Raw genomic sequence first — 24,171 nt, 5'->3', positions numbered from 1 at the left:
ATCACTAAAATTCATCGCATGTACCCACTGTTCCAGCTACACATGCGCTTGAATTCTAAACCCTCATTGTGATTATTAAGTGAAACTACCGGAAACGTAAGTTAAAGGTCCCATGTAGCCAGTCGGAACACAATATTGGTCGAACCAAACATTGTAGGAGCCTGAACAGTCGTTAGAAGCATCAGCGTCTCGGAGTTGTTTGTTTTGTTTTGTTTTTTCACATTTGTTTTCTTATGCACACTGACGATGTCTGATGAGGAAGAGGACTATATGTCTGATGCATTTCTCTGTAAAATGTAAGCATTGTTCGCGGACATTGTTTTATTCGGTTTCTGAGTGTCGACATTGTTATTTTTGAGGCACCATTTTAGCGCTTTCTCATGCCTTGTGGAGTTTGAACTGACAAATGAATTTGAAATGAAACAATGCAGAAATTTGATTAATATGCTTTACCCTTTCATTGACTACCCACCTCACTCAACTTTTTTTTCTTCCCGGACAGACAAGATGTGAAACCAGGCGTCGCCATGGTCAGACGAGTAAAAGACGCATTGAAGAGGGAGGAACAGCAGAAAGAGAAAAACATCAAGAACCGTCAGAAACCATACAAAGAGCAGGAAAAGGAAAGTCGTGATATCGCTCTCCAGAGTTCCATTAGCAATGAGAATAAGGGATTTGCACTCCTGCAGAAAATGGGATACAAAGCTGGACAAGGCCTCGGAAAAGGGGGCAAGTTTACTCTCTGATTTATTTACTTTTATCTACCTTAGTAGTAAGGGTTGGGAAATTTACGGAATATCATGCGATATCATACCATATATGTTTAATGGACTGAAAAATATGATGCATTGTTTTTCTGTATACACTCAGACATCTATCACTTTGTCTAAGCTTCCATCTTTGCATTTTTCTCCTGTAAGTTAATTAAATTGTTTCTTAATTATTGAAAAAAGTAATGGGCGAAATGGCATTTTAATCCTTAAAAGTATCAAGGAGCTAAAAAAATAAAGAATCATCTTTAAAAAAATAACCAAACCACTTAACACACTTCAGACACTGATAACTGTACATTTTTTAATTATGTAATTTGCCATACTTATGCAGATATTTTGCCATACACAATGTACTGTTTATATATCATTATCAAACATTACGTTATTAATATAATTGTATTTATTGGTAGCTTTTAATGTAACCACTTACAATGCGCAGCTTGTGTGTATTCATGGTCTTCTTTGTTTACACTGTAGGAGCAGGGAGAGTTGATCCAATCCCGTTGAATATTAAAACTGGTAGGTTACACGAACTTGTTATTTTGTTATTAATTAGTGTATTTAAAAATTGCTTCGAAAATGAATGTATTGTGTACATGTCTCTATGTTTTTACCATCATAATGTAACAGACAGAGGTGGTATTGGAATGGAAGAGATGAAGAAAAGAAAAGCTGAGGAGGAACTGGAACATTATAGGCTAAAAGTACGGGCCAAACAACGGAACGAGGCCAGATCTTTAGAAGATTTTAGGTGATGTCTGCTGCTGTACGAAAGATACGTCTGAGCACAGGCTCATCTGTAAATCCCTTTGTTTCATAGTCTTTGTGTTTCTTCATATTTCCTTCCTTCCAGATCAAGAGTAAGAACAGAAAGAGAAGAGCGCAAGGTTGAAGGGGATCTACGACAGAGCCAGCGAGCCTGTGAGCAGCTTGACAGTCAGATGGTGTGTAAATCTTGTCACAATCGTGGCCAAACTAATGTATTTGTTTGTTTGCAAAAAATGGTTTTACATTTGCATAAAATAGATAGATACCTTCTAAAATCCAAAAGGTAATATTTTTTATAAACAGAAGTCTAATACTGTCTAATGATACTGACTAATAGTTGTTTATATATTCTATACATCTATTGGTATACTTTAATTGGGATTATTCGTTTTTAATTACCATACTGTTAAAGACTTGGTTGTCAAGTGTGTCAAGTGGCTGATCTATCTGCTTTATTCAGCAGCCAAAAAAAAGTTAAAGCATTGAAAGGGTAGTATAATATTTTGCATTCACTCTCCAGTTTGGGCAGTGGACAACATAGATTGTACTTTGTATCACACACAAATATTAATTGTTTTGTTACTGCACACGTTTTATTAAATTTGGGGTGTTTGAGAGTGCAGCTTTTGAGTACCGTTGCTTCTTAATTTCAGTTGAAAGTCTGTGCATTATGTACTGCAGTAAGGTATGGTCTATTTATGTTTCTGCTGCAAAAACTCTAGGTCACCTCCAATAACAGGCAATTAGTGATTGCCTGTATTTTTTTTTTTTTTTTTCTAAAATAACTGGGCTTTCATTTCAGGAATTCTATATCTGTCAGGTCTTAGGTATTGCACAGGCTTATCAGGGCTTCAAAATGTTTAATTATTGGAATCAACAAAATAATACCAGGATTTTTTTTCACTTGGTGTACATATATCCTTTGTCTGAGATACTTTTTTCGATGTTTACTTTTCTGTTATTTTTTTCCTGTTTCAGGGAATCAAAGCCCCCAGGGAGGAATGGTACTGGCCTAAGTCTCAGGCTGATGACAATGAGGAGGATGATCTTGAGGAAAAGGAGGATGAGGAGGCTGTAGAATTAACTGTTAGTATTTATTGCTGCTTGCTCCCTCAGTGATGCACTGAAACTGGTGACCAAGTCACAAAGGACTGTATTGAATTATAATCCTGGAATGGATGTTAGAGAATACTGAGGTGATTGTGCTTCCTGGATCTAATTCTGCCTCTCTTGCAGTCCTTTGACCAGCTGCAAATTTTGACATCCTATTTGAGAGGAATACATTTTTACTGCATATGGTGTGGCACCACCTATAATGGTAAATGTTATGTCAAAAAATTTCACTATTGTATTTATTGACTTTTCCTAATTCTTTTTTGTTTTTTTGTTTTTTTGCAGATGAAGAAGATTTGTGCTCTAACTGTCCTGGGGATACAGCAGCAGACCATGAATAAAGTTCAGAAAATGTTCCCTCTGTGATAAGATAGATTTTAAATGTTGAAAGGTGAAGAAAGTTTTTTTTTAACAATGTTTGCATTAAGAGGTTTCAAAGTCTTTCCTTAGATTGCAACAACAACCATCTAGTTTACTTTAAATAAGTATTCATTTATTATTTAGTTGCCAACTTCAGCCACAATCATTTTTATTATCAGTTTCTAGTTTTAAGTAGTAATCAAAGGATTCAGCTTTTCATAAATGCAATTGGTTTCCTTGGTGACTTATGATGGTATTTGGAACCCTACGTACAAGGCCAGATGGATACTTATTACCAAACTGCCCATCTGGGATAAATAAAGTTCAGTCTGATTCTGAGTCTGAATTAGAAAGCCAAACCGGTTTTTGGATTACTGTTTGATATTTTCCCCATTTGTATACATGTTATGAACCAATCTAGATTTTTAAGACCTAAAACAGGCTAGTCCTTTCTGGATCCCTATGAATTCACAGCAATTTGATCAAGCCACATTTTGGCCCCATACTATGTTATTCTACTCAATAAGAGCATCCTTTTAATAAGTGATATGTCAAGTCTTTCACTTCCATTCACTGAGTCTCCCCATCCAATGGTGAGGCTCATTTCGAAAGAGGTTTTAAATCCTTTTAAAAAGTGTTCTTATCTGTTTTCTTTAAGATAGGTAACATGAGCATGATTTCTTGATATGTAGTGGAAATATTTAAACAATAGTGTCACAGGGTCACCTTTCTTTTTGTGGATTTGAGCAAGCAATGACTTCAGCTGTCACACTTCCTGACATCAATATTACAGTCCAAGGTTCCTTGGTCACCTGCTAAACACTTGCTGTACTAGTTTACCGAGTGACATTATGAACTCCACGCATCCTCTTGCCTAGAGCTCATTGAGCTACGGATTGCAATATTATTGTACACATGTTCAATAACTATTCAAGAAGAAAATTCCAAATCATTTATATTTTCTTTGCAAGGAAATTTGCCACGACACGTCTGGGGCAATTCCAGTCATTGGTCGATCTCTCCTGTCTTGTATCCCTGGCTGAACATAGTTCCCTGATCTTAATTTCACCCCTTTGTTCTTTTATTCCATCTCTGCCCCCTACCGAGGTCACCCTCTTATGTAAAGACAGTTACCTTTTGCTCATGACTGACTCGAATATACATAAAATACACGCTCGATTCATGAAGTGTCTGTCATCACCCCTGGAACTTGGTTCATCTGTTCTCTGGCCCTTCACTCTGGGTCGGTCTCAGTCAATCTCTGGTCCCAGACCCACTCTGTCTACAGGCTCACCAGGCTTTGGACCCTCCAAAAAACACCACAGCACACCTGGAAGTAGACGCTTGACTTTATTTTGCCTCACTGATTCCAGCTCCATTGTTAATTTATTACATTTTTAGTATCTGCAAATGAAGCAATCCAATGACACCACAGAATAAATAAGGGATTGCCTCTTGTCTACTGTAATTTCACTACAATTGGCCTTGTATTGCTGTAATTTGGTAATTAACCATTTTTTGAAAACCGCATTCTCACTTTCATTGTTTTTTTTAAATCGCTTCTTTGGATTATTTATTTCTCTTGTGTATAAGTATATGTCTGTACGGTGTCAAAGAGTGTTTGATGAGGCGCCTCAAATAAAATATAGTATTATTATTTGTTAATACACTTTACGGGCCCCATCAGGAAAGGGTGAGGCACTTTAATAGTCCTTTTGTAAAAAGGTCACTCATCTAGATAGGTGACTTGGAACAACAATCTGAATAAGTGTATGGGGAGTCTTGACATTGATGACTTTTTAAAATTAAATTGGACATTTTGTTTAATTTGTTCATTTAGTTCTGTCGTTATGACTTCTGAACTTGACAGGCTGCCGTGGGCAGTGTTTTGAGTTGTACATGTTAAAGGTAAGACACGACTGCATTCACTTAAAAGTAAAATAAAAAGTATAAACAACGACAACAAAAAAACAAGCTTAATTCACACCATTTTTGGACATAATACACTGTTTGGGTCAAAAAGACTTACCTGGGGTTCCCAGCTGTGAGAGCGACAAGAAGGCATGGGGGGCTCAGATATGTATTTATCAAATAATTTTTTTTTTTTTTTTTTATAAAATCATTTGTGATGTTTTTTTAACACCGCCAAATTGCCAGAATCCGCCTCACATTAAAGTTAAACACAGATTAGCGCTAGGTTGGGTGTATGACACGGTTACTTATGTCTGGCATAACTTTTCATGACTTCTTCTTCTTTCGGCTTTTCGGCGAATCAACTTTCTCCATCTAACCCTATTCTCCGTATCCTCCTCTCACACCAACTAACTTTATATCCTCTCTCACTACGTCCATAAATCTTCTCTTTGGTCTTCCTCGAGACCTCTTGCCTGGCAGCTCCAATTCCAGCATCCGTCTACCAATATATTCTCTATCCCTCCTCTGTACATGACCGAACCATCTCAGTCTGGCTTCTCTGACCTTCTCTCCAAAACATCTAACATGTGCCGTCCCTCTGATAGACTCATTCCTATCCATCCTGTTCACTCCAAAGAGAACCTCAACATCTTCATCTCCGCAACCTCTAGTTCTGCCTGCTGTCTTTTGGTCATTGTAACAGTTTCTAGTCATCATCGCTGGTCTCACCACTGTCTTGTACACCTTTCCTTTTATTCTGGCTGAAAGTCTTCTATCACATAGTACCCCTGACACTTTTCTCCACCTATTCCAACCTGCTTGGACCTGTCTCTTCTCCTCTTTTCCACACTCTCCGTTGCTCTGGACTGTTGACCCCAAGTACCTGAAATCCTCCGGCTTCTTGATCTCCACTCCCTGTAGCCTCACCATTCCACCTGAGTTCATCTCATTCACACACATATATTCTGTCTTGCTGCGACTAACTTTCATTCCTCTCCTTTCCAGAGCATACCTCCACCTCTCTAGATTTTCCTCTACCTGTTGTCTGCTCTCACTACAGATCACAATGTCATCCTCAAACATCATGGTCCATGGGGATTCCTGTCTAACCTCATCTGTCAGCCTATCCATCACCATTGCGAACAAGAAGGGGCTCAGAGCTGATCCCTGATGGAGTCCCACCTCCACCTTGAACTTCACGGTTACCCCTACAGCACACCGTACCAGTGTCTCACAGCTAGCATACATGTCCTTATAATTTTTCATAACTGTTCTAATAAAAACAAGATTTGTTAAGCAGCGTTTGGGCGTTACAGTAAGTTTCGTTTACCACCAAGCTTTTACAGACTCCACCTCCATACAATCACACACTCGCAACTTGCTTCCGACATGGTCTTACGTTTCCTTAGAAAACGAAAGTCAAATGACTGCGTCTGCGCGGTAGAGTCGAGAGCCCTTCTCGCCGTGACCGCCACATCTCGCCGTTCGTGGACCAAGCTTTATCTTTTTTTTCCCCCGATGGAGATCAACTACGTCGCCAAGTTAAACGAGCTCACCCAGAGAGCCGGCTGGCGTGTGTCTTATGAGGATGTCGCCTCTTTCGGACCCCCTCACATCAAAACGTAAGTTTGTGCTGGCCGCTGTGGCACTGTCCACGGGCCTACGTTGCATGACAGGGGGAATCATTATTTGCACTTGAACTATGGAGATCCCACAACTGTGTGTGTATTCAACATTTCTTAAAACTATCCGATCTTTGTCAGATTCACCATAAAAGCAGTTGTGAATGGTCAATCCTATCCCGAGGGCTCGGGACACAGTAAGAAAGAGGCCAGACAAATTGCTGCTAAACATGCCCTGAAGAGCCTGACGGAGGACCAGAATGACCAAGCAGGAGTAGGAATCACCTTTATTTAATATATGACACTGGTGTTTTTGTGTATACATTTCACGTTTAGTTGTCGATATATTTACAGACAGGGAGTGCAGCGCAAATCTCGAATGCGAATCCTCCCCCGATAATGAATTATCCCAACTATGTATCATTGCTCAACGACTACGGCCAGAAGAACAAGGTGGAGATAAAACCCTTGGAGTCCACAAGACTGGACTCCACAAACTTTGCCCAGTGAGTCTTTGCGCTGCAGCCAAATAAAAAGTTCCAGTCAGCCGATCGGAATAATGCGTAAATTTGTACTTTTGCAGGTGTAGGTTTTTGGTAGGGGAAAAGCAATGTCCTGTTGCCAGTGGGAAAACGAAGAAGGAAGCGAAGGAAGAAGCAGCCAAGCTTGCATATCAGGAGATCTTTTCCCCCTCCGTGACACAGGTCAGGAGTAATAACAATTTGTCACCCAAATATAGGATTATAGACTTGCTTTATTCCTAAAAAATGCTGTTTTGTCCATACGGTTCTCTCCAATGACTGCATTATAGACAGTACGATACATTATAATAAGGAAGTTGTGATCTAGAATGAAGATGACAGGAACACCTGCCAGTTGAATCAACAAAGGGTGGTGTGAGAGAGTACTTACAAATTTAATCCATACCATTGTTGATCTAAAACTTGATTGGTCACTTGTGAAAAACGCTGCTATCGGTTTATAATCGACACTTTCCTTGTGCCTGGTGAAGTCTTCCGCCCACACTGACGCGTCAGAAGACGGTGCATCGGAAAGTATTGGCACACAACTGGACAAAGCGTAAGTCAGACACAAAGAAGCAGAACTGACAGGCGAGACCAATGTTTAGAATACTATATGTTCTCATTATCTCTTTTGTCAAGACATATACGCGATTCAAAATTCCGAAGTACATCATCGGGAATGGATTGGATCGTATTTGAGGAGTTATCTCCCAAGGCTGAGGTGAGGACATCCGGTGTCATAGCCTTGAAAAAAGTACATTTGTGTCTGTGTTTGAAATTTTAAGCAAAGTTCAAGGAGATGTCTCTTCTTTCTTGATAACATTTGATGCTAATGTCTGTATAAATGGCACTGATTTGGATATACCATAGATGTCTCACACTGAGGGTGATCAGATTGTGATTAGTTTAAAGACTGAGAGAATTTCAGTCTACTTTATTAAAGAACTAGTAAAATCTTACTCTTACTGTTCAAACTTTAATCCGTGCGCATTTCCCTCCTCTCCCTCCACACTTAAGGAGCATAAACCTGATGTGAAGTCCAAATTCAAGTAAGTAAAGTAAAATCAACTGCATCCCCAGTTGTCAAATGATGTCCTATTTTACATTAACTGTTTATTTTCATTGTCTCTTTCTCTTTAGAATTGCAGCAAACTTCGATAGTCCCCTCGGAAAAGAGGTATGATGAAACGATTGTTTCGAAACGTGTTCCGAACATTTTCACCAAGTTAAATCAACCTGTTTTTTGTGGATATGATCTATTTCCACAACCAAAAAAGTCACTTCACTTCATTGCATGATAATGCAAAGGTTGCCGGAAAACAGAGTGAAAGAAGAACTCAAGATCACAAGGCACAGAGTCGCTCAGTCGAGTCACGGTGAGGTTAAAATACAAGCATGTTTAAGGTAGCCTATTTTTGCATGATCTTAGTCCTTGTGTGCGTATACATTTTTTGAATACTTCTTTGTAAAGAAGTAATGCATTTATTACTTTTATATTTTCAACTTTCTCCAAAAATGTATTGTCAGTCTCAAATGTGGATGTCTAATCTGTAAACAGGTTTAAATCTGAGTACGAGGAAATAGCGCTCTTGGACAAAGGAGGTTTTGGTCGGGTATACAAAGCAAGGGAAAAAATAACCAATAAGGAATATGCAATCAAGATTGTGACTTTCAAAGAGTAAGTCAAATTTTTTGTTGCTTTTACTTGATTTAGATTTGCGCTTCTTGATATATCAGTCCAGGCAAGAATGGATGGCACATAGATTGGTCTCAACTAAAAGTCATTGTAATGGATCAGATTTTACGGTTTCCTCTTCAGTTCACTATTTCTTAAATGTTTCGTGGCAAGAAGAAAGATTACAGCTAAACAGGTGGGCGGGCAGGCAGGCAGGCAGGAAAAATCTTCAAAAGTTTTATTTTATTCTTCTATCCAGAGGAACAAATCTGTATATTTTGCAATCATAATTTTATTTATGCATACTTTCAATAGAAAGGCTAAACGGGAGGTGGCAGCATTATCGGACCTGAGTCACACCAACATTGTCAGATACTACAAGTGCTGGACCGAAGATACAGACTACGTGCAGGAGGCTATGAGTAACAGCTGGAACTCGTCCCAGTAAGTGGGTTTCATAATTTAAGATTTTGGTGTCCACTAAAAATAAATGCAGCCTCTGGGAGCACAATGCAGATAGAAATGAAAGGAAGGGTGTATGAGTCCAGCAGACGGATGGCACATGTTAGATGTTTTAGAGATAAAGTAAGAGAGAGCAAGCTGAGACAGTTTGGACATTTACAGAGGAGGGGGAGTGAATATATAGGTAGAATGATACAGAGGTTAGAAAAGCCAAGGAGGAGGCTCAGAGGAAGACCAAAGAAAAGATTTATAGATTTAGTGAAAGAGGACATGAAGTTGGTGTTGCAGAATTATTTTTTCCTTCTTAATAAACAATTTTGATGAACCAATAATCTGTCAGAGTTATTCTTTTATTCTCGCGAGAAGAGAGAATACTGATACATGCAAGGCCTGACCAGTAGTCTCTGGAGCTTGAGCTTGGGCAATCATCTATTAAGAAGAAAAGGCTGCATATAAGATGGTTACAGAGGGGTTAATACATGGGTGTCAAACAAAAGACTTTAAGGAGGATGGAGTCTGCTCGTCTCCATTGTTGGTTTTAACCTAGTTAACGGTTACCCGTCAACCGTGCCATGGTTGGGCTTGCACGAGGCCTTGATTTACTAGGTTCACAGAGCACTGAGTCTTGTCATACAAGACCAGGGGGGACCAACAGTGGTCTCTTGATAAAAAATGGAAGTCCCGGAAAAAGGACCTGACAGTGGAATTTTCTACTAGTTAGTTGGTGTGTGAGAAATGGATACAGACAACTGGGTTAGAATGAGGAAGTTGATTAGCTCCCATGAAGGGAGCGGCTGAAAGAAGAGACAAGGGAGCTTAAATTGTTTTTACTTCCTTGCTATTTTAACCCCAACAGCACAAGCATATTTTTTTATTAATCCATGCTTGCTTGAGAGTCCCTTTTATAATCTCATTCTAAAAGTGCTTTCTTTTTTTTCTTAAATGTCTCACCTGGCTGTAAGAGATTCTGTAGGACTGTGATTATCAACTAACATAGGTCATTCAATGTGTCTTGCTTTCTTTCTAGGTCTTCAAGTAGTTCACCTGCCTACCTGTACATTCAGATGGAGCTGTGTGGCCCAAAAACACTAAAATCATGGATAGCTGAGAGAAATTCTCAGGGTGAGAGGAACCCTATGCAAAACAGAAGAAAAGACAGTCTTGAAATTACGCAACAAATAACATGTGGAGTCAAGTACATTCACATACAAAAACTCATCCACAGAGATTTAAAGGTAAGAGTTTGTAAAATTGTTGTACTTTGGTGCACATTTGGCACAGACTGAATTGAGATGCTTGTTTCCCGATGACCGTCAGCCCCAGAATATCATGTTCGGGCGGAAGGGAGAAGTGAAAATTGTCGATTTTGGCCTGGTTACTGAGGAAAATGATGAGAGCGATGACTGTCTGCTGGAGAGAACTTTGAACAAAGGAACCCCAACTTACATGGCTCCTGAGCAGGTGAGGGGAAGGTTTTTATTCCATGATATGAAGTATTGTTACTATAGGGACATACAATATTTGTTTCCTGCGGAGAAGTATATGCCAATAAGAAGCTTCTATTAGTATAATAAGAAGCTCTTCTTGATTGTCAAGAGACATATAATATGTAAAGCCTGGATCATCAGCATTTCCATTAGCTTTTAAAACTGTAATTAAAATTAAATAAGCTTAACCCTTAAGGAGTTGAATCTGACAGCAAACCGCCTTTTTTCCTGTGACCACATCAATTGGGCCTACATGCCATGCCATAGCCAAATTACTAAAACAAAGCATCCAGCAGAATTATTTAGAGAATTCGTATAAACACAGGAGGCTTTAAGTGTCCATGGTGCACATGTTTTGTGGTTTTGGTTCCATTATGTGGTATCGCAAATTAAAAATCATCAGAGGATACAGCTTTTGCAACTAGTCGAAAGACTTTGGAAAATCTTCACATTGTCCTGCACAGTAAAACTTTTTTTGTTTTTTGTGTCCTCAATTCTATATAAATCCAGTGTTTTTGTTAGCTGGTTAGTGTAAATCCAGCAGATTGGGTCTTCCACTACGCATTAACGAATTTAAACCGCCGTGGTAGAACTTAAAATGTGTTTTCTATTTTTCTATTTTAAAAGCTCTCACTTCTCTGACATTAAAACATTATTGTAAAATTTGACAAAAAGATCAAAATTAAGATAGGACAACATTAGCAAAAATTGGCAAAATTAATATCTTTTTCATTGATTAGTAATTCATAATTTATTTCTTAAAATCACTTTCACCAATTTTCATCAGTCTGAACTTTTATCAACTTTTGAGTGGTGCAACAAGATGCCAACCATGTTGAACTAAACAAATCGGCTGCTATAAACTGTTATTTTCATATATAGGACAAGTTAAGGCTTGGGAAGCATATATATAGATATATATATATAGATATATATATATATATAGATATAGATATATCTATATCTATATATATACACATATATAAATTCCATCCACCCATTGTCTAACGCTTATCCTGCACTCAGGGTTGCAGGGGATGCTGGAGCCTATCCCAGCTGTATTTGGGCAAAAGGCAGTGTACACCCTGGACTGGTGGCCAGTCAGTCACAGGGCCACATATACAGTACAAACAGACTTCACTCACTCATTCAGGGCCATTTCTCCCAATTTTTTTCTAATTACTGTAACTTGCTGTATGTTTTTGGACTGTGGGAGGACACCAGAGAACTCAAAGGAAACCCACACAGAAACGGGAGAACATGCAAACTTCACACAAAATGTCCCCTTGTAGGAATCAAACCAGGGTCCTAGTGCTGCGAGGCTGAAGCCTTAAACATTGTGCCACCATGCCACCCATAAATGCATATTCAAAAGCAGGGCAATAAATGTGTCCCTTTACAATTCAGTCTGATGTTTGGTACCAATGACCTAATTCCTGTAGGATAAGTGGCCAGCTGGCTTTCTGTTAACTGTCAGGTTTGACTATTGACTTTCTCTTAAGGCCACTGGGCTTGTTGGAACTCTCAGAACATACATGTAGGGTCTTTTACATTCCAGGTGTGAAATAAAACAATACTTCTATGAATGCAAGAAAAGCTCAGAAGGGCATATTTTATCTTTATCATTTTAAATGTTTTTGCCTTTTGTCATTGTGAATCAATTCATTTTGCAGAAGATCAACAATTATGATAGAAAAGTGGACATATATGCTATGGGTTTGATTTATTTTGAACTTCTTTGGAACATCGTCACCGTCCATGAAAGGAAAGTGGTGAGTTTTATACAGATGCAATCAAAAATCCTTTCCGAGATGGCATGGTTCTCTGTTGTCTTGAATTTTTTGTAATTTACTGCACAGAAAGTTAACGAGTTATTCATTCATTTGCAAATTAAATCTTTGAACATGTTATCATTGGATAACAGTCCAGTGATATGGCGCTCCCTTTTAATAATTTAATTTAAAAAACAGATTTGGGAAGACGTGAGGAGCCAGAAACTTCCAGAAGGATTTGCAAACAACTTTCCTCAAGAGGTAAATCCATATAGTGTAAAGGTATATCTATAAACAACCCAGCAGCCTGAGAGAAGCAATGAGGTACTTAAAGTAGCTCAAGGTTTTACTGTGTCAGCTCAGCCTCTGCCAGAAGAAACACGAGAATGACTGTTTCTTGCTTCTTGGTATATAGATTTTTAGGGAAAGAGTTTTCTATTGATTAGTTTAATTTCATGAATAGTTTTTGGAGAAAAAAAACCTTTTGCACTTGTTTGGAAGATGGAAGAGATCTCAGTCATCTTTTTGTAATTTTTTCCCAGAACCAAATTATTAAGTCAATGCTGAGCCTGCTACCTACAAAACGGCCTGACGCAGAACAACTGGACTTGGCACTTGGACAGATTGCTAAAGCACTTCAAGCAACAAAACTTTCACTAAGTGATCGACAGACTGTGTGATTATTACCACTATACTTTACACTGAAAATAGAACAAGTGTCTTATGCATGTACTTTATTAAGTATTTTTGCAAATAGTGAAATAAATGAATTTTACCATCATTCACATTAACAATCATGTATTGGGTAATCAATTCAGTATTTGATGGCAAGCTGACAATATTTTTATGCAAAGCTTTTTAATTGGGGGAGTCTATAGAAGATGGGATAGTTTGGTGCAATATGCGAAAGGATTTTGTCAGTGAATATTTGTTTGGAAAAAAGAAAACTGACGATTTAGGCAATTCATGACCTTTACAAAAAAAAAGGTGACGCTTGAAGCCAGTCCCCTATTTTTTTGTTTGAATTTTACAAGAACGTTTTAAGACTTATGTGTACACTTGATTTCACCTATAAACGTCATAAAAATGTTTCACCTACTTAAAATGTTGCCTTTTTTTTGACCAAAACTATTTTTCCTGCAAAACCAGAAAAAGTGATAGCTGATTATTGTAAAAAGGTGTTGCTTTGATAGTATACTGCTGAAGTATAACTTCATGTTATAACTTATACTTTCAGTTTTTCCTCCCTTGAGGCAAGGGTCCAAGAACATGGGGAGTTGTATAATATAAAGATAGTAGAGCTGGTTCGATACCTGACATTAGCACTTAATCAATGACACACATTGATGTAAAGTTGTACAATACTAGTGACAGGATGCATATATCCATATCAAATGTTCAACATTTAACACAAGATGATGAGGAAAAAGGCATTTTGCATATTTAACATAATTCAACTTACAAAGTACCTTGTTAAGTGGGACTGCCTCAGAAGCACTAAATGCAGTACTATCACTGCTATTATAGGAAAACGAGAAATTGTTGAAGTCCATCATAAATGTTTATTATTCAATACCAACTGATTAAGGCATTAAGCAATACAATCCTGAAGTAATCAAAAATTGAATTATTTCATAGAAAAATACAATTTTTGATTTTAAAAACTACTTACACATCAAACAGTAGGAAAAAAATAGAGGATCCAGCAATAAATGTACTTTCCCTTATGAGCAGGATCATCAGCATTGTCCAAAAACAACCTTGCTGCTCTCTTAGTAAGAACATAATGTACCCAAGATGTGTCAATATTTTCACAATTCAAGACAATATTTCAGTGTGAAAAAAATGTGTGTGTGTGTGTTATTATTTTGTGACCATGATTACTCAAAACATTACAAAAAGGCACATCTGTCCTGAGTCAGATGCATATATTGACAGTTCCACATATTAAGAAAGGTGCATTCTGCCACTGCATCATGATATGTGTAGTTTGTCCACTGGTATGGTGACTAGAACCTGGTTCTGGAAAACAAACCTCTGGATGCGTTCAGAGACCCAGAGGAAAATGAGTAGGACACTGACATATTGAATCCAGGCAAACTTGATGGTTTCCCAGAAGCCAGGGCGATAGGTGGCGGGGAACAGTTAAGGCTGCCTACAAGTGATCTTGACTCTAATATTAAAATTACAAATGCCAAAAGTGATCAACTTATGTCACTCATTTTGAAAATCTATCATACAATCTATCATGCAATCTATCAAATGTACACACACACACACACACACACACACACACACACACACACACACACACACACACACACACACATATATATATATATATATATATATATACACACATATATATGACATTGAATGTTTGGGGTAGTACATACAGAAAATTATGTATCAGAAAAAAAATACTGTATATATTAAACTTTGTGGTTATATAAAGGTATCAGATAAAAAATACTGCAAGTTAATCTATCAAATCTAAGACTTGAATTTCATAGATAGAATGAGGGTAAATTATCTTCCATTCATGTTAGTACAGTGAGGCAAAAAAGTATTTAGTCAGCCAGCAATTGTGCAAGGTCTCCCACTTAAAAAGATGAGAGGCCTGTCATTTTCATCATAGGTACACTTCAACCAAGACAGAATGCGAAAAAAAAATCAGAAGATCACATACCCTGATTATTAAAGAATTTATTTGAAAATTATGGTGGAAAATAAATATTTGGTCACCAACAAACAAGCAAGATTCCTGGCTCTCACAGACCTGTAACTTCTTTTGTAAAAGGCGCCTCAGTCCTCCATATGTTACCTGTATTAATGGCACCTGTTTGAACTGGTTATCAGTATAAAAGACACCTGTCCACAACCTCAAACAGTCATACTCAAAACTCCACTATGGCCAAGACCAAAGAGCTGTCAAAGGACACCATAATCAAAATTGTAGACCTGCACCAGCCTGGGAAGACTGAATCTGGAATAGGTAAGCAACTTGGTGCGAAAAAATCAACTGTGGGAGTAATTATTATAAAAAATGTAAGACATAGCAGACCACTTATAATATCCCTTGATCTAGGATTCCACAAAAGATCTCCCCCATGGGGTCAAAATGATTACAAGAACAGTGAGCAAAAATCCCAGAACCATATAGGGGGCCTAGTGAATGACCTGCTAAGAGCTGGGACAAAAGTAACAAAGGCTACCATCAGTAATCCACTACACTGCCAGGGACTCAAATCCTGCAGTGCCTGACACGTCCCTCTGCTTAAGCCAGTACATGTCCAGGCCCGTCTGAAGTTTGCTAGGGACCGATTGGATGATCCAGAAGAGGATTGGGACAATGTCCTATAGTCAGATGAAACCAAATAGAACTTTTTGGTAAAAACTCAACTTGTCGTGTTTGGAGGAGAAAGAATGCTGTGTTGCATCCAAATAACACCATACCTACTGTGAAGCATGGGGGTGGAAGCATCATGTTTTGTGGCTGTTTTTCTGCAAAGGGACCAGGATGACTGATCCGTGTAAAGGAAAGAATGAATGGAGCCATGTATCGTGAGATTTTGAGTTAAAATCTCCTTCCATCAGCAAGGATACTGAAGATAAAATGCAGCTGGGTCTTTCAGCATAACAATGGTGCCAAACACACCGCCCGGGACAGAAATAGTGGCTTCATAAGAAGCTTTTCAAGGTCCTGGAGTGGCCGATCCAGTCTCCAGATCTCAACCCCATAGAAAATCTTTGGAGGGAATTGAAAATCTGTGTTGTCCAGCGACAGCCCCAAAACATCACCGCTCTAGAGAAGATCTGCATGGAGGAATGGGGCAAAATACCAGCAACGGTGTGTGAAAACCTTGTGAAGACTTACAGAAAACATGTGACCTCTGTCATTGCCAACAAAAGGTATATAATGAAGCATTGGAATGAACTTTTGTTCTTGACCAAATACTTATTTTCCACCATAATTTGCAAATAAATTCTTTAAAAATCAGACAATGTGATTTTCTCGATTTTTCTTTTCACATTCTGTCTCATAATTGAAGTATACCTATGATTAAAATGACAGGCCTCTCTCATTTTTTTAAGTGGATGAACTTGCACAATTGGTGCCTGACTAAATACTTTTTTCCCCCACTGTATATAGTATATAGAGGATGTGGTCCTGCACATAGACAGATGTCTATGTCTATGTCTATATCAAGCTCATGTCGCATGATAGGTTTAGAGTGAATTCAACAAACAAATGATCAGCTGTACTCATAAAGGATATCTTATGACCTCCATTGGGTAGCGAATCTCAGCACTGAGCTCAAAAGGAGCACCTGCACCTCGTCCCACTGTCCAAACAGGCATTGGACAGGACAATACAGTTGTCACTATAAGAGAAAAAGATGAGACTAAAACATAGTATAGCATCTACAAGTGGCATGTATGGTCATCGTCGTCTTCTTTTCATTTCGACTTTGCTCTTCAGGGGTTACCACAGCAAATCAGCCTTCTCCATCTAACCCTATTCTCTGTATCCTCCTCTCTCACACCAACGACCTTCATATCCTCTCTCACTACATCCATAAATCTTCTTTGATCTTCCTCTATACCATCTGCCTGGCAGCTCCAATTCCAGCATCCATCTACCGATCTATTTACTATTCCTCCTCTGTACAGGACCAAATTATCTCAGTCTTGCCTCTCCGACTTTCTCTCCAAAACATCTAGCATGTGCTGTCCCTCTGATGTACTCATTCCTGATCCTATCAATCCTCGTCACTCCCAAAGAGAAGCTCAACATCTTAATCTTCGCAACCTCTATCTCTGCCTCCTGACACTTTTCTCCACCCAATCCAACCTGCCATTGACCCAAGGTACTTGAAATCCTGCAACTGCTTGATCTACACTCCCTATATTCTGTCTTGCGGCAACTCTCCTTCATTCCTCTCCTTTTCAGAGCATACCTCCACCTCTCGAGATTTTCTCAACCGGCTCCCTGCTGTCACTGCAGAACACAATGTTATCTGCAAACATCATGCTCCATGGAGATACCTGTCTAACCTCATCTGTCAGCCACCACCACTGCAAACAAGAGCTCAGAGTTGATCCTACCTCCAGCTTAGCTTAAATTTCTCTGTTATACCTACAGCACACGTCACCACTGTCTCACAGCTAACATACAGTCCTGCACCAGACTAACATACTTCTCTGCCATTCCAGACTTCCTCATATAATACCACGTGTTCCTCTCATGGCACCCTGTCAAATGGTTTTTCTAGGTCTACAAAAGCACAATGCGGCTCCCTCTGACCTTCTCTATTAGTTCTCAAAGTAATACACTTTCTAGGCATGAAGCCAGACTGCTCACAAATGCTGACTTCTGCTCTCAGTCTAGTTTCCACTACTCGTTCCCATAACTTCATTGTGTGGCTCATCAACTTTATCCCTCAATAGTTATTACAATTCTCTACATCCCCCTTATTCTTAAAAATGGGCTCCATCACACTTCTCCATTTCACAGGCATATTCTCACTCCAAGATCCTGTCAAATAATCTAGCCTGAAACTCTACCGCTGCCTCTCCTAGACACTTTCATATCTCCACGGGTATGTCATCAAGACCAACTGCCTTTCCACTCTTCATCCTCTTCAATGCCTTCCTCACTTCACTTTTACTAATCTCTGCTACTTTGTGGTCTACAGGGGTCACATCTTCTACATTTCCCTCCCTTTCATTTTCCTCATTCATCAGCTCTTCAAAGTGGCATGTATGGCATTTTGTTAAAATCACCTTTTAGGCGGCTGCAAAACAATACATTTAGGTCAGTTTCTATTCTAATATGTTGATGCCTCTTGGAGATTCAACTTCTGAACTCAATTGACAATGACTACATTTGCAGCTATAAATAAGTTACATGTTTGTCTGTTGGAAATTTTCAGTATCAACTTAACAAGAAGGAAAAAGTTGCTTTTAAACTCACTATTTCTAGTTTGGTAGCTCTTCACAATATTTTCAAGGTCATACGCGCTCGCAAAGGGGCTGGAGCCATCAATAACTGATACCTGTGCACCAAATCAAGAAAAAAAGATAAAAGATGAGTGATATAAGCCACATCACATGCAGACTCATAACAACATGAAGGCTAGAATACTCTGAAGTATTTAAAATGTCAGACATTGTCAGAAACACAACGCAGTGAATGTCACTCGGTTTTGTTTGCTTTGTTTGCTTGCTTTCAACACTACCACATCTTCACTTTACTGTAAACAAGCCAAAAATGCTGCTACCGACTAGGACCATGTGGTGGTCAGGAGTATGTGTACCTCAAATTACTTTATTACTCGCTTATTGATTGGTGTTCTGTGATTTACTTGTGGTGGAATGCAACATTGAGATGAACAAAACACAAAGAGGAAGGCAGTACATTCTCGTACATTGTAAATATTGTATAGCCCACGATGAGGCAGGGGTGTCCTCTGCTGCAGCTTCAAGTCTCCACTGATGAACAGCTTAGCTCCAGGGACAGAGGAGGAGTGTTGCATGAAAGCCATGCTCTGCATTGCTACTGTTGACTTCCGCTGTGGAAAAAATGGAATACAATGCTTTAATTTACTTGGAATATTGATGTAAACTGATTTCACAAGAGTTGGTATCCTAGACAGGGTCCTGGTTGCAACCACAAAATAAATGTGAAAAGCTACACTAAGACATGTATTGGTCTTAGTGTAGTTAGTGCTTTTCATAACACCCAAGCAACAAATCTTCTCCTTATGAGTAATATCCTGTTTTATTTAGCATGTTATTGAGGTTAATTTATTCTAAACAGACACTTTGGAGACCAGAATTGGTGGTACTATTCAACTAAAGCGGTTTATAAATGGTGTTTCTTGCCCATTTGTGGTATTTAAAATACTTAACGGGGTTTTAAATTACTATGCATTATTTAACCTAATATATATACAACTAGGGGTATTGTTTTGGGGATAACATATTATGATGAAAGAAAACACTATATGTTAAGTAGCCTCAATCAGAGGTCAAGGAAAGGGCAAAAGCTAAAATTATAGCTCTCTCTTGTTTCTCAAAGGCAGTATTGTGGTAAAGTGGTTAGCCCCTTTCAATTCACAGCTAGATGTTAGGGCTGCATTCTCTCCATGTAAATACCAACCACCCAAAACATCAGATGTTTTCATAAGTCATTTAAATTTTGCCTTGTACATTGCTCTGAATCAAAAAAGTATCAAAATACAGTTTGTTCAGGGTTTTTTTTAACATTTTCTCAGCTTCCATTTTTTGTTTTAATGTCCACAGTTGGGCTTTTTAATGAACGCAGACGATCAACAGTTCCAGGCAGCTAATCAACATGCATTAGGAAACCTATTGAAATAATGATCTTACAGGAGTATGGTTATGTTAGTGCGGATGTAAATTGTGGCTGCATTGAATTATGGTTAAGTTTTAAAAGCCTGAAATACAAAGTATGAGGAACATGTCGGTGAAAGTTCTCAAGTCATCCAGGTCATGGTTGATCACTTTCAAATCGTGGCAACAGGATTTGAATTCTTTCCATGAAGACATTCCTCCTCTCCTTTAAGAACCTTCTGCAGTTCTTGATATAAGTAACATGATGACTATGGCTGTCAAATGTTGTCATAGAAATCATTAGCCTTGGAAACTCCCCAGTCTGTTAGAACTGAAGAAGCCTCTCCTATGAGAGGTGAAAAAGAACAGATCTAGTTTCCAGAACAAGATTTGACAATGAGAGATCAAGGCCTAGATAACTAAGAACCTTCACGGACATAGCATGATTTCTTCTTTTAAGATGTCAAAAGAACTGTCAATAAAACAAATTATTATTATTATTATTATTGTATATAGATATTCTCTTTAAAAAAAGCATTATGTTCAGTTTTTACATTGACTTAGTTATATGCAGTATCACAGCCTGTGAATCAATGAGGAGACAATTTGGAGAATCTGGATAAAAAAGTTGAGTTTTGTGGAATACATACAAAGAGCTGGTAGCTGAAGGTCAACAGCAGCTGGACACTATACACCTGCTCCATTTCTTTCAGAGGTAGCTGCAAATGAAAAATCAGTAGGTCTAACTTCCCATCCTGGTTCTTATCCTCTTCTCTCACCTGTGGATTGAGTGCATACAAAGGACATCTCGGTAAGCGACTTCAACGGACTCCTTTGACATTTACACTCCTGACATCACCCCTCTTACAGAGACAGTGGGGATCCGCAGGTTGGCCCCGAGCATGTTGTTGAGATGAGGAAAAGTGCTCCAGGAAAGATAATCTCCCCGAGTGCTGGTTGCCGCCACCAGCAGAATTTCATACTGGTACCTTACAACTGGTTGTTCTTCATACGTGCTTCTTTTTATCCAGAAACCTATAAATGTAATCAAATTCAGATATTTCAAACCGTTAGCCACATGTGCACACTTAAGATCCACTGGATGTTTGCGAGTAAAAAGCAACAGGCGTGATAACTGTTATTCACTTTAATGTTCTTATACCTTGGCTCCTGTACGCTACCAGCAGTGGCGAGATGTATGTAAGGCAGAGAACAACAACAATAAACAACGTCGCCTTCGTGCAAACACTTGATTTGTACCGAATCAAAGCTGGGTGAGAGTAGACTTCATAGAAAGCCATACTTCCTCGTCAGTTGTTTCGTCAATAAACTAACGCCGGCTAGCTAACGCTTGTTAACAAGCTAGCAGAGTGTGCGCTCTCGGAGGACAAACGCCCGCAAACCGTCATTGAAGCAAATAAAGCGAAAGTTCTTATCCCCTTTCATTTATATACAAAATCTACAATGTACAAGAACTAAGTTTGAAAATCAAATCCAGACTTCCACAATTCGTCCTTTTCTCCCGATTCCCAGAGCAGCCCAGCAACCGAAAGCCGAGGACGCGTATTGCCAAGGCAACGGCTCTGATTACTTAGTCCGTTGTAGCTAATATGGTGGATGCTAAATTCAAGTCGGGTTGCCAGATTGGGCGGATTTCCGCCCAAATGGACTTGTTTTGGTTACGTTGGTCGGGAGAAAAAACATTGGACGGACCTGCGAGAGCAGTTTTACTAAGCAAGCTGTCGCACTGTGATCAAAATAAAAAAAGAGATTGTGATGAGATCTTTCCAATGCTGTGAATTATAACAACGCCCCGTTCGTGATAAGTTAGGGACTACGAGCGCAATACAAAGATTCAAAGGAGCATGGCGCAACAACAAAAGACTACAAGTCCCAGCCTGCCCAGCGACTACGGTGGGAGACGAGGAAAGACTGCTGTGCTCACTGTGAGCTGAGAGTTGCAGTGTCGTGGTTCAAACCCTCAAAAAGCTGCGCAGAGCAAAACATGCTTATTGTAGCCATTGGTCCTGACTTCCTCATTTTGATGAACAAATCAGCACTTTTTTTTTTCGATTTCTTCATTTTTGTTTTTGTAGGTTTAAGTGTTTTATATAGTGTGTATGGGGTTCATGTTGCTAATCAATTTGAATTTATTGTTTTTATTGGTTTTATTTAATTGTATTTTTCAGTATTAAATGTTCAATCAGTCAAAATGTTTATAGTTTAAATAACGATTTTTTTTTTTCAGGCAAATTGATTCACTTTAAATCTTTTCTGTTACAGATTAAAAATCAATGTTAATACAGTTGTTCTTTTTAGCAGGTTGATCTAAATTTGTTTCTTATTTTTTTCTTTAATGTTATTTAAGGACACAAACAATCTTATACAGAGGCGTACATATTACAATTTTATAGACAAAAACGCTGCTCTCCAGGCAGTGGAGAGTGGGGGGTTGGGGGCTTTCACAAAATAATTGAGACAGACAGACAGACAGACAGAAAAACTTTATTTGTCGCCCAAGGGCAATTGGGAAACGCTGGTGTAGCATAATATTTACACATGTCATCAATTATCTATATTCATACCTTTTTGGTGCTTTTGTCGTGCTTTTGAATTTATTTTTCAGTTGTTTAATTTTTAATTTATTTTCATTTGTTGCACTTTAAATGGCAAATAATTCTGTTGTTTATAAATAGGCTTGATTGGTGTTTCTTCTGGATCTCTTATTTCATGTCATCATTGCTCTGTAGATTACGTTGTATAACAGTTCATTTTGTTTTGATGCATTAAAAAGCAGCGTAGGCTTTGACGAAGGCTGTTTCCCGTTATGTATGTTACGGTCTTAACCCTAGAACACTAACGTTTAAAGAAGTAACATCATCACTAATGTTGGGTATATTTTACCCAGTACAATATCCTGGATAAAATACAGTTTTCATCAATTTATAGATGGGCCGATGGGAGGAGGGAAACAAACATATAATAACATCAGTGAGCAGCCTGAAGCTACCCAAGGACCCATAAAACTCAGACAATGGCAACACAATGAAAATCACATGACAAGAATCGTGTGGGTGAAAATCACCCAACATTAGTGTTCTAGGGTTAACCGGGTTCCAGATAGGTTAAGACTTTGGTGGTCTTTTACTGAACTGGGTGGGTTTTAAGTTGTTCTTAAATAACTGATAACAGGTGTATCAGCCAGCCTGCCTTTTAATTTGAACACAACAATCATTCAACGACACCCAACCCCCCTAAAACTTGCCAGCCACCTCACTCAAGGCTTCAGTGCCAACTAGACATATGATTTAACAAAGATATAACTGAATGAAAGGGAACAGGCCTTTTCTCCCACTAAGTAAGTTATAGACTCGCATCAGAATGTCTTGAGTAAAGACCTCCCCTACACTGAATGTCATGGGCCAACTTCTGCTTGAGTAACATCAAACAGTACTGAGTACAAGGAGTAACTGAAGGGAGTATGTGTCTTCTTCTTCTTCTTCTTCTTCTTCTTCTTCTTCTTCTTCTTCTTCTTCTTCTTCTTCTTCTTCTTCTTCTTCTTCTTCTTCTTCTTTTCTGCTCCACGGGGAATTGGAGGTACATATTTCAGAAGTAGAGACCAGGAAAAGTAACCTCTTATCGTTATTATTGTTCTTACTTAAACAACAAATCAGCTGCTGAAACACACATTTTTAGCATTGCACAGAAAAAACTAGGTCATTTAAAATTTGATTGCAGCAATGAATCTCAAAAAAGTTGGAACATGCCTAACTGTGGCTTAAGTCATTTCCACAAATCAGATAAAATAGTGTTCCAGGTCATGGTCAATCATTGTCAAATCTTATTGTGGCGGCTGGACTTTTTTCATATCCTCGAAGCTGTCTCATATCTCATCCGAGAGACTTCTTCAGTTCACATTTGAGAAAATGCAAGAGAACATGTGCAAGAACAAGGCAACGAAATACAATTTAGCATTTAACCAGAAGTGCAAAAAAGGAGCAGGTGCAGATACTGCATAACAAATACATTTGAAGTATGTACATGGTATTTTAGGCCAATAAGTTACAAGTGATTTACAGATAATAATAATAATGCATTTTATTAGGTTGCCTTTCTTGACACTCAAGGATATCATAAAGACATGTGCATACAAAGAGAACATGTTAGTAACTGGTGAGTAACCAATGAGCAGCAGCAGACAGATAGAGTACTATGAACATATTACACAGATAGACATGTGCAAATGTAGTCAACTACAGACATAACTATGGACATCATTTACAAATCCAGCTGAAATGGACATTGAATAGTGCATACATTGATATAAACAGTCGCTACCTAG

The 24,171-nt window shown here is 38.5% G+C and overlaps 3 protein-coding genes across 3 annotated transcripts; 2 read left to right on the top strand and 1 right to left on the bottom strand.

Moving 5' to 3' along the window:
* Positions 1-141: 141 nt before the first annotated feature.
* Positions 142-4,671, top strand: gpatch11 (G patch domain containing 11). Its single transcript, XM_086166809.1, has 8 exons — positions 142-296; positions 503-729; positions 1,251-1,292; positions 1,404-1,524; positions 1,627-1,717; positions 2,520-2,627; positions 2,778-2,859; positions 2,940-4,671. The coding sequence occupies exons 1-8, from the start codon at positions 247-249 to the stop codon at positions 2,993-2,995; spliced, it is 777 nt and encodes a 258-aa protein (XP_086022935.1). The 5' UTR covers positions 142-246; the 3' UTR covers positions 2,996-4,671.
* A 1,677-nt stretch (positions 4,672-6,348) lies between these two features.
* eif2ak2 (eukaryotic translation initiation factor 2-alpha kinase 2) lies at positions 6,349-13,565 on the top strand. Its single transcript, XM_086166787.1, has 16 exons — positions 6,349-6,550; positions 6,692-6,824; positions 6,905-7,056; positions 7,134-7,254; positions 7,563-7,630; positions 7,714-7,795; positions 8,092-8,123; positions 8,215-8,251; positions 8,383-8,450; positions 8,633-8,752; positions 9,065-9,193; positions 10,239-10,446; positions 10,529-10,672; positions 12,372-12,470; positions 12,669-12,731; positions 13,013-13,565. The coding sequence occupies exons 1-16, from the start codon at positions 6,447-6,449 to the stop codon at positions 13,148-13,150; spliced, it is 1,698 nt and encodes a 565-aa protein (XP_086022913.1). The 5' UTR covers positions 6,349-6,446; the 3' UTR covers positions 13,151-13,565.
* A 457-nt stretch (positions 13,566-14,022) lies between these two features.
* On the bottom strand, positions 14,023-21,397 carry tmem231 (transmembrane protein 231). Its single transcript, XM_086166797.1, has 7 exons — positions 20,992-21,397; positions 20,698-20,864; positions 20,480-20,608; positions 18,902-19,045; positions 18,448-18,529; positions 16,750-16,855; positions 14,023-14,601 (listed from the first exon to the last, which is right to left on the bottom strand). Exons 1-7 carry the CDS (start codon positions 21,128-21,130, stop codon positions 14,445-14,447), a joined length of 924 nt encoding a protein of 307 aa, XP_086022923.1. The 5' UTR covers positions 21,131-21,397; the 3' UTR covers positions 14,023-14,444.
* Between the last annotated feature and the right edge of the window lie 2,774 nt (positions 21,398-24,171).

Source organism: Fistularia commersonii, chromosome 2, assembly GCF_037954325.1.
Source record: "Fistularia commersonii isolate RoL2024-O1a breed Wild chromosome 2, RoL_Fcom_v1.0, whole genome shotgun sequence".
NCBI classification, from domain to species: Eukaryota; Metazoa; Chordata; class Actinopteri; order Syngnathiformes; family Fistulariidae; genus Fistularia; species Fistularia commersonii.
The sequence above is the reverse complement of the archived record's forward strand: the minus strand, read 5'-3'. Positions and strand labels throughout refer to the sequence as shown.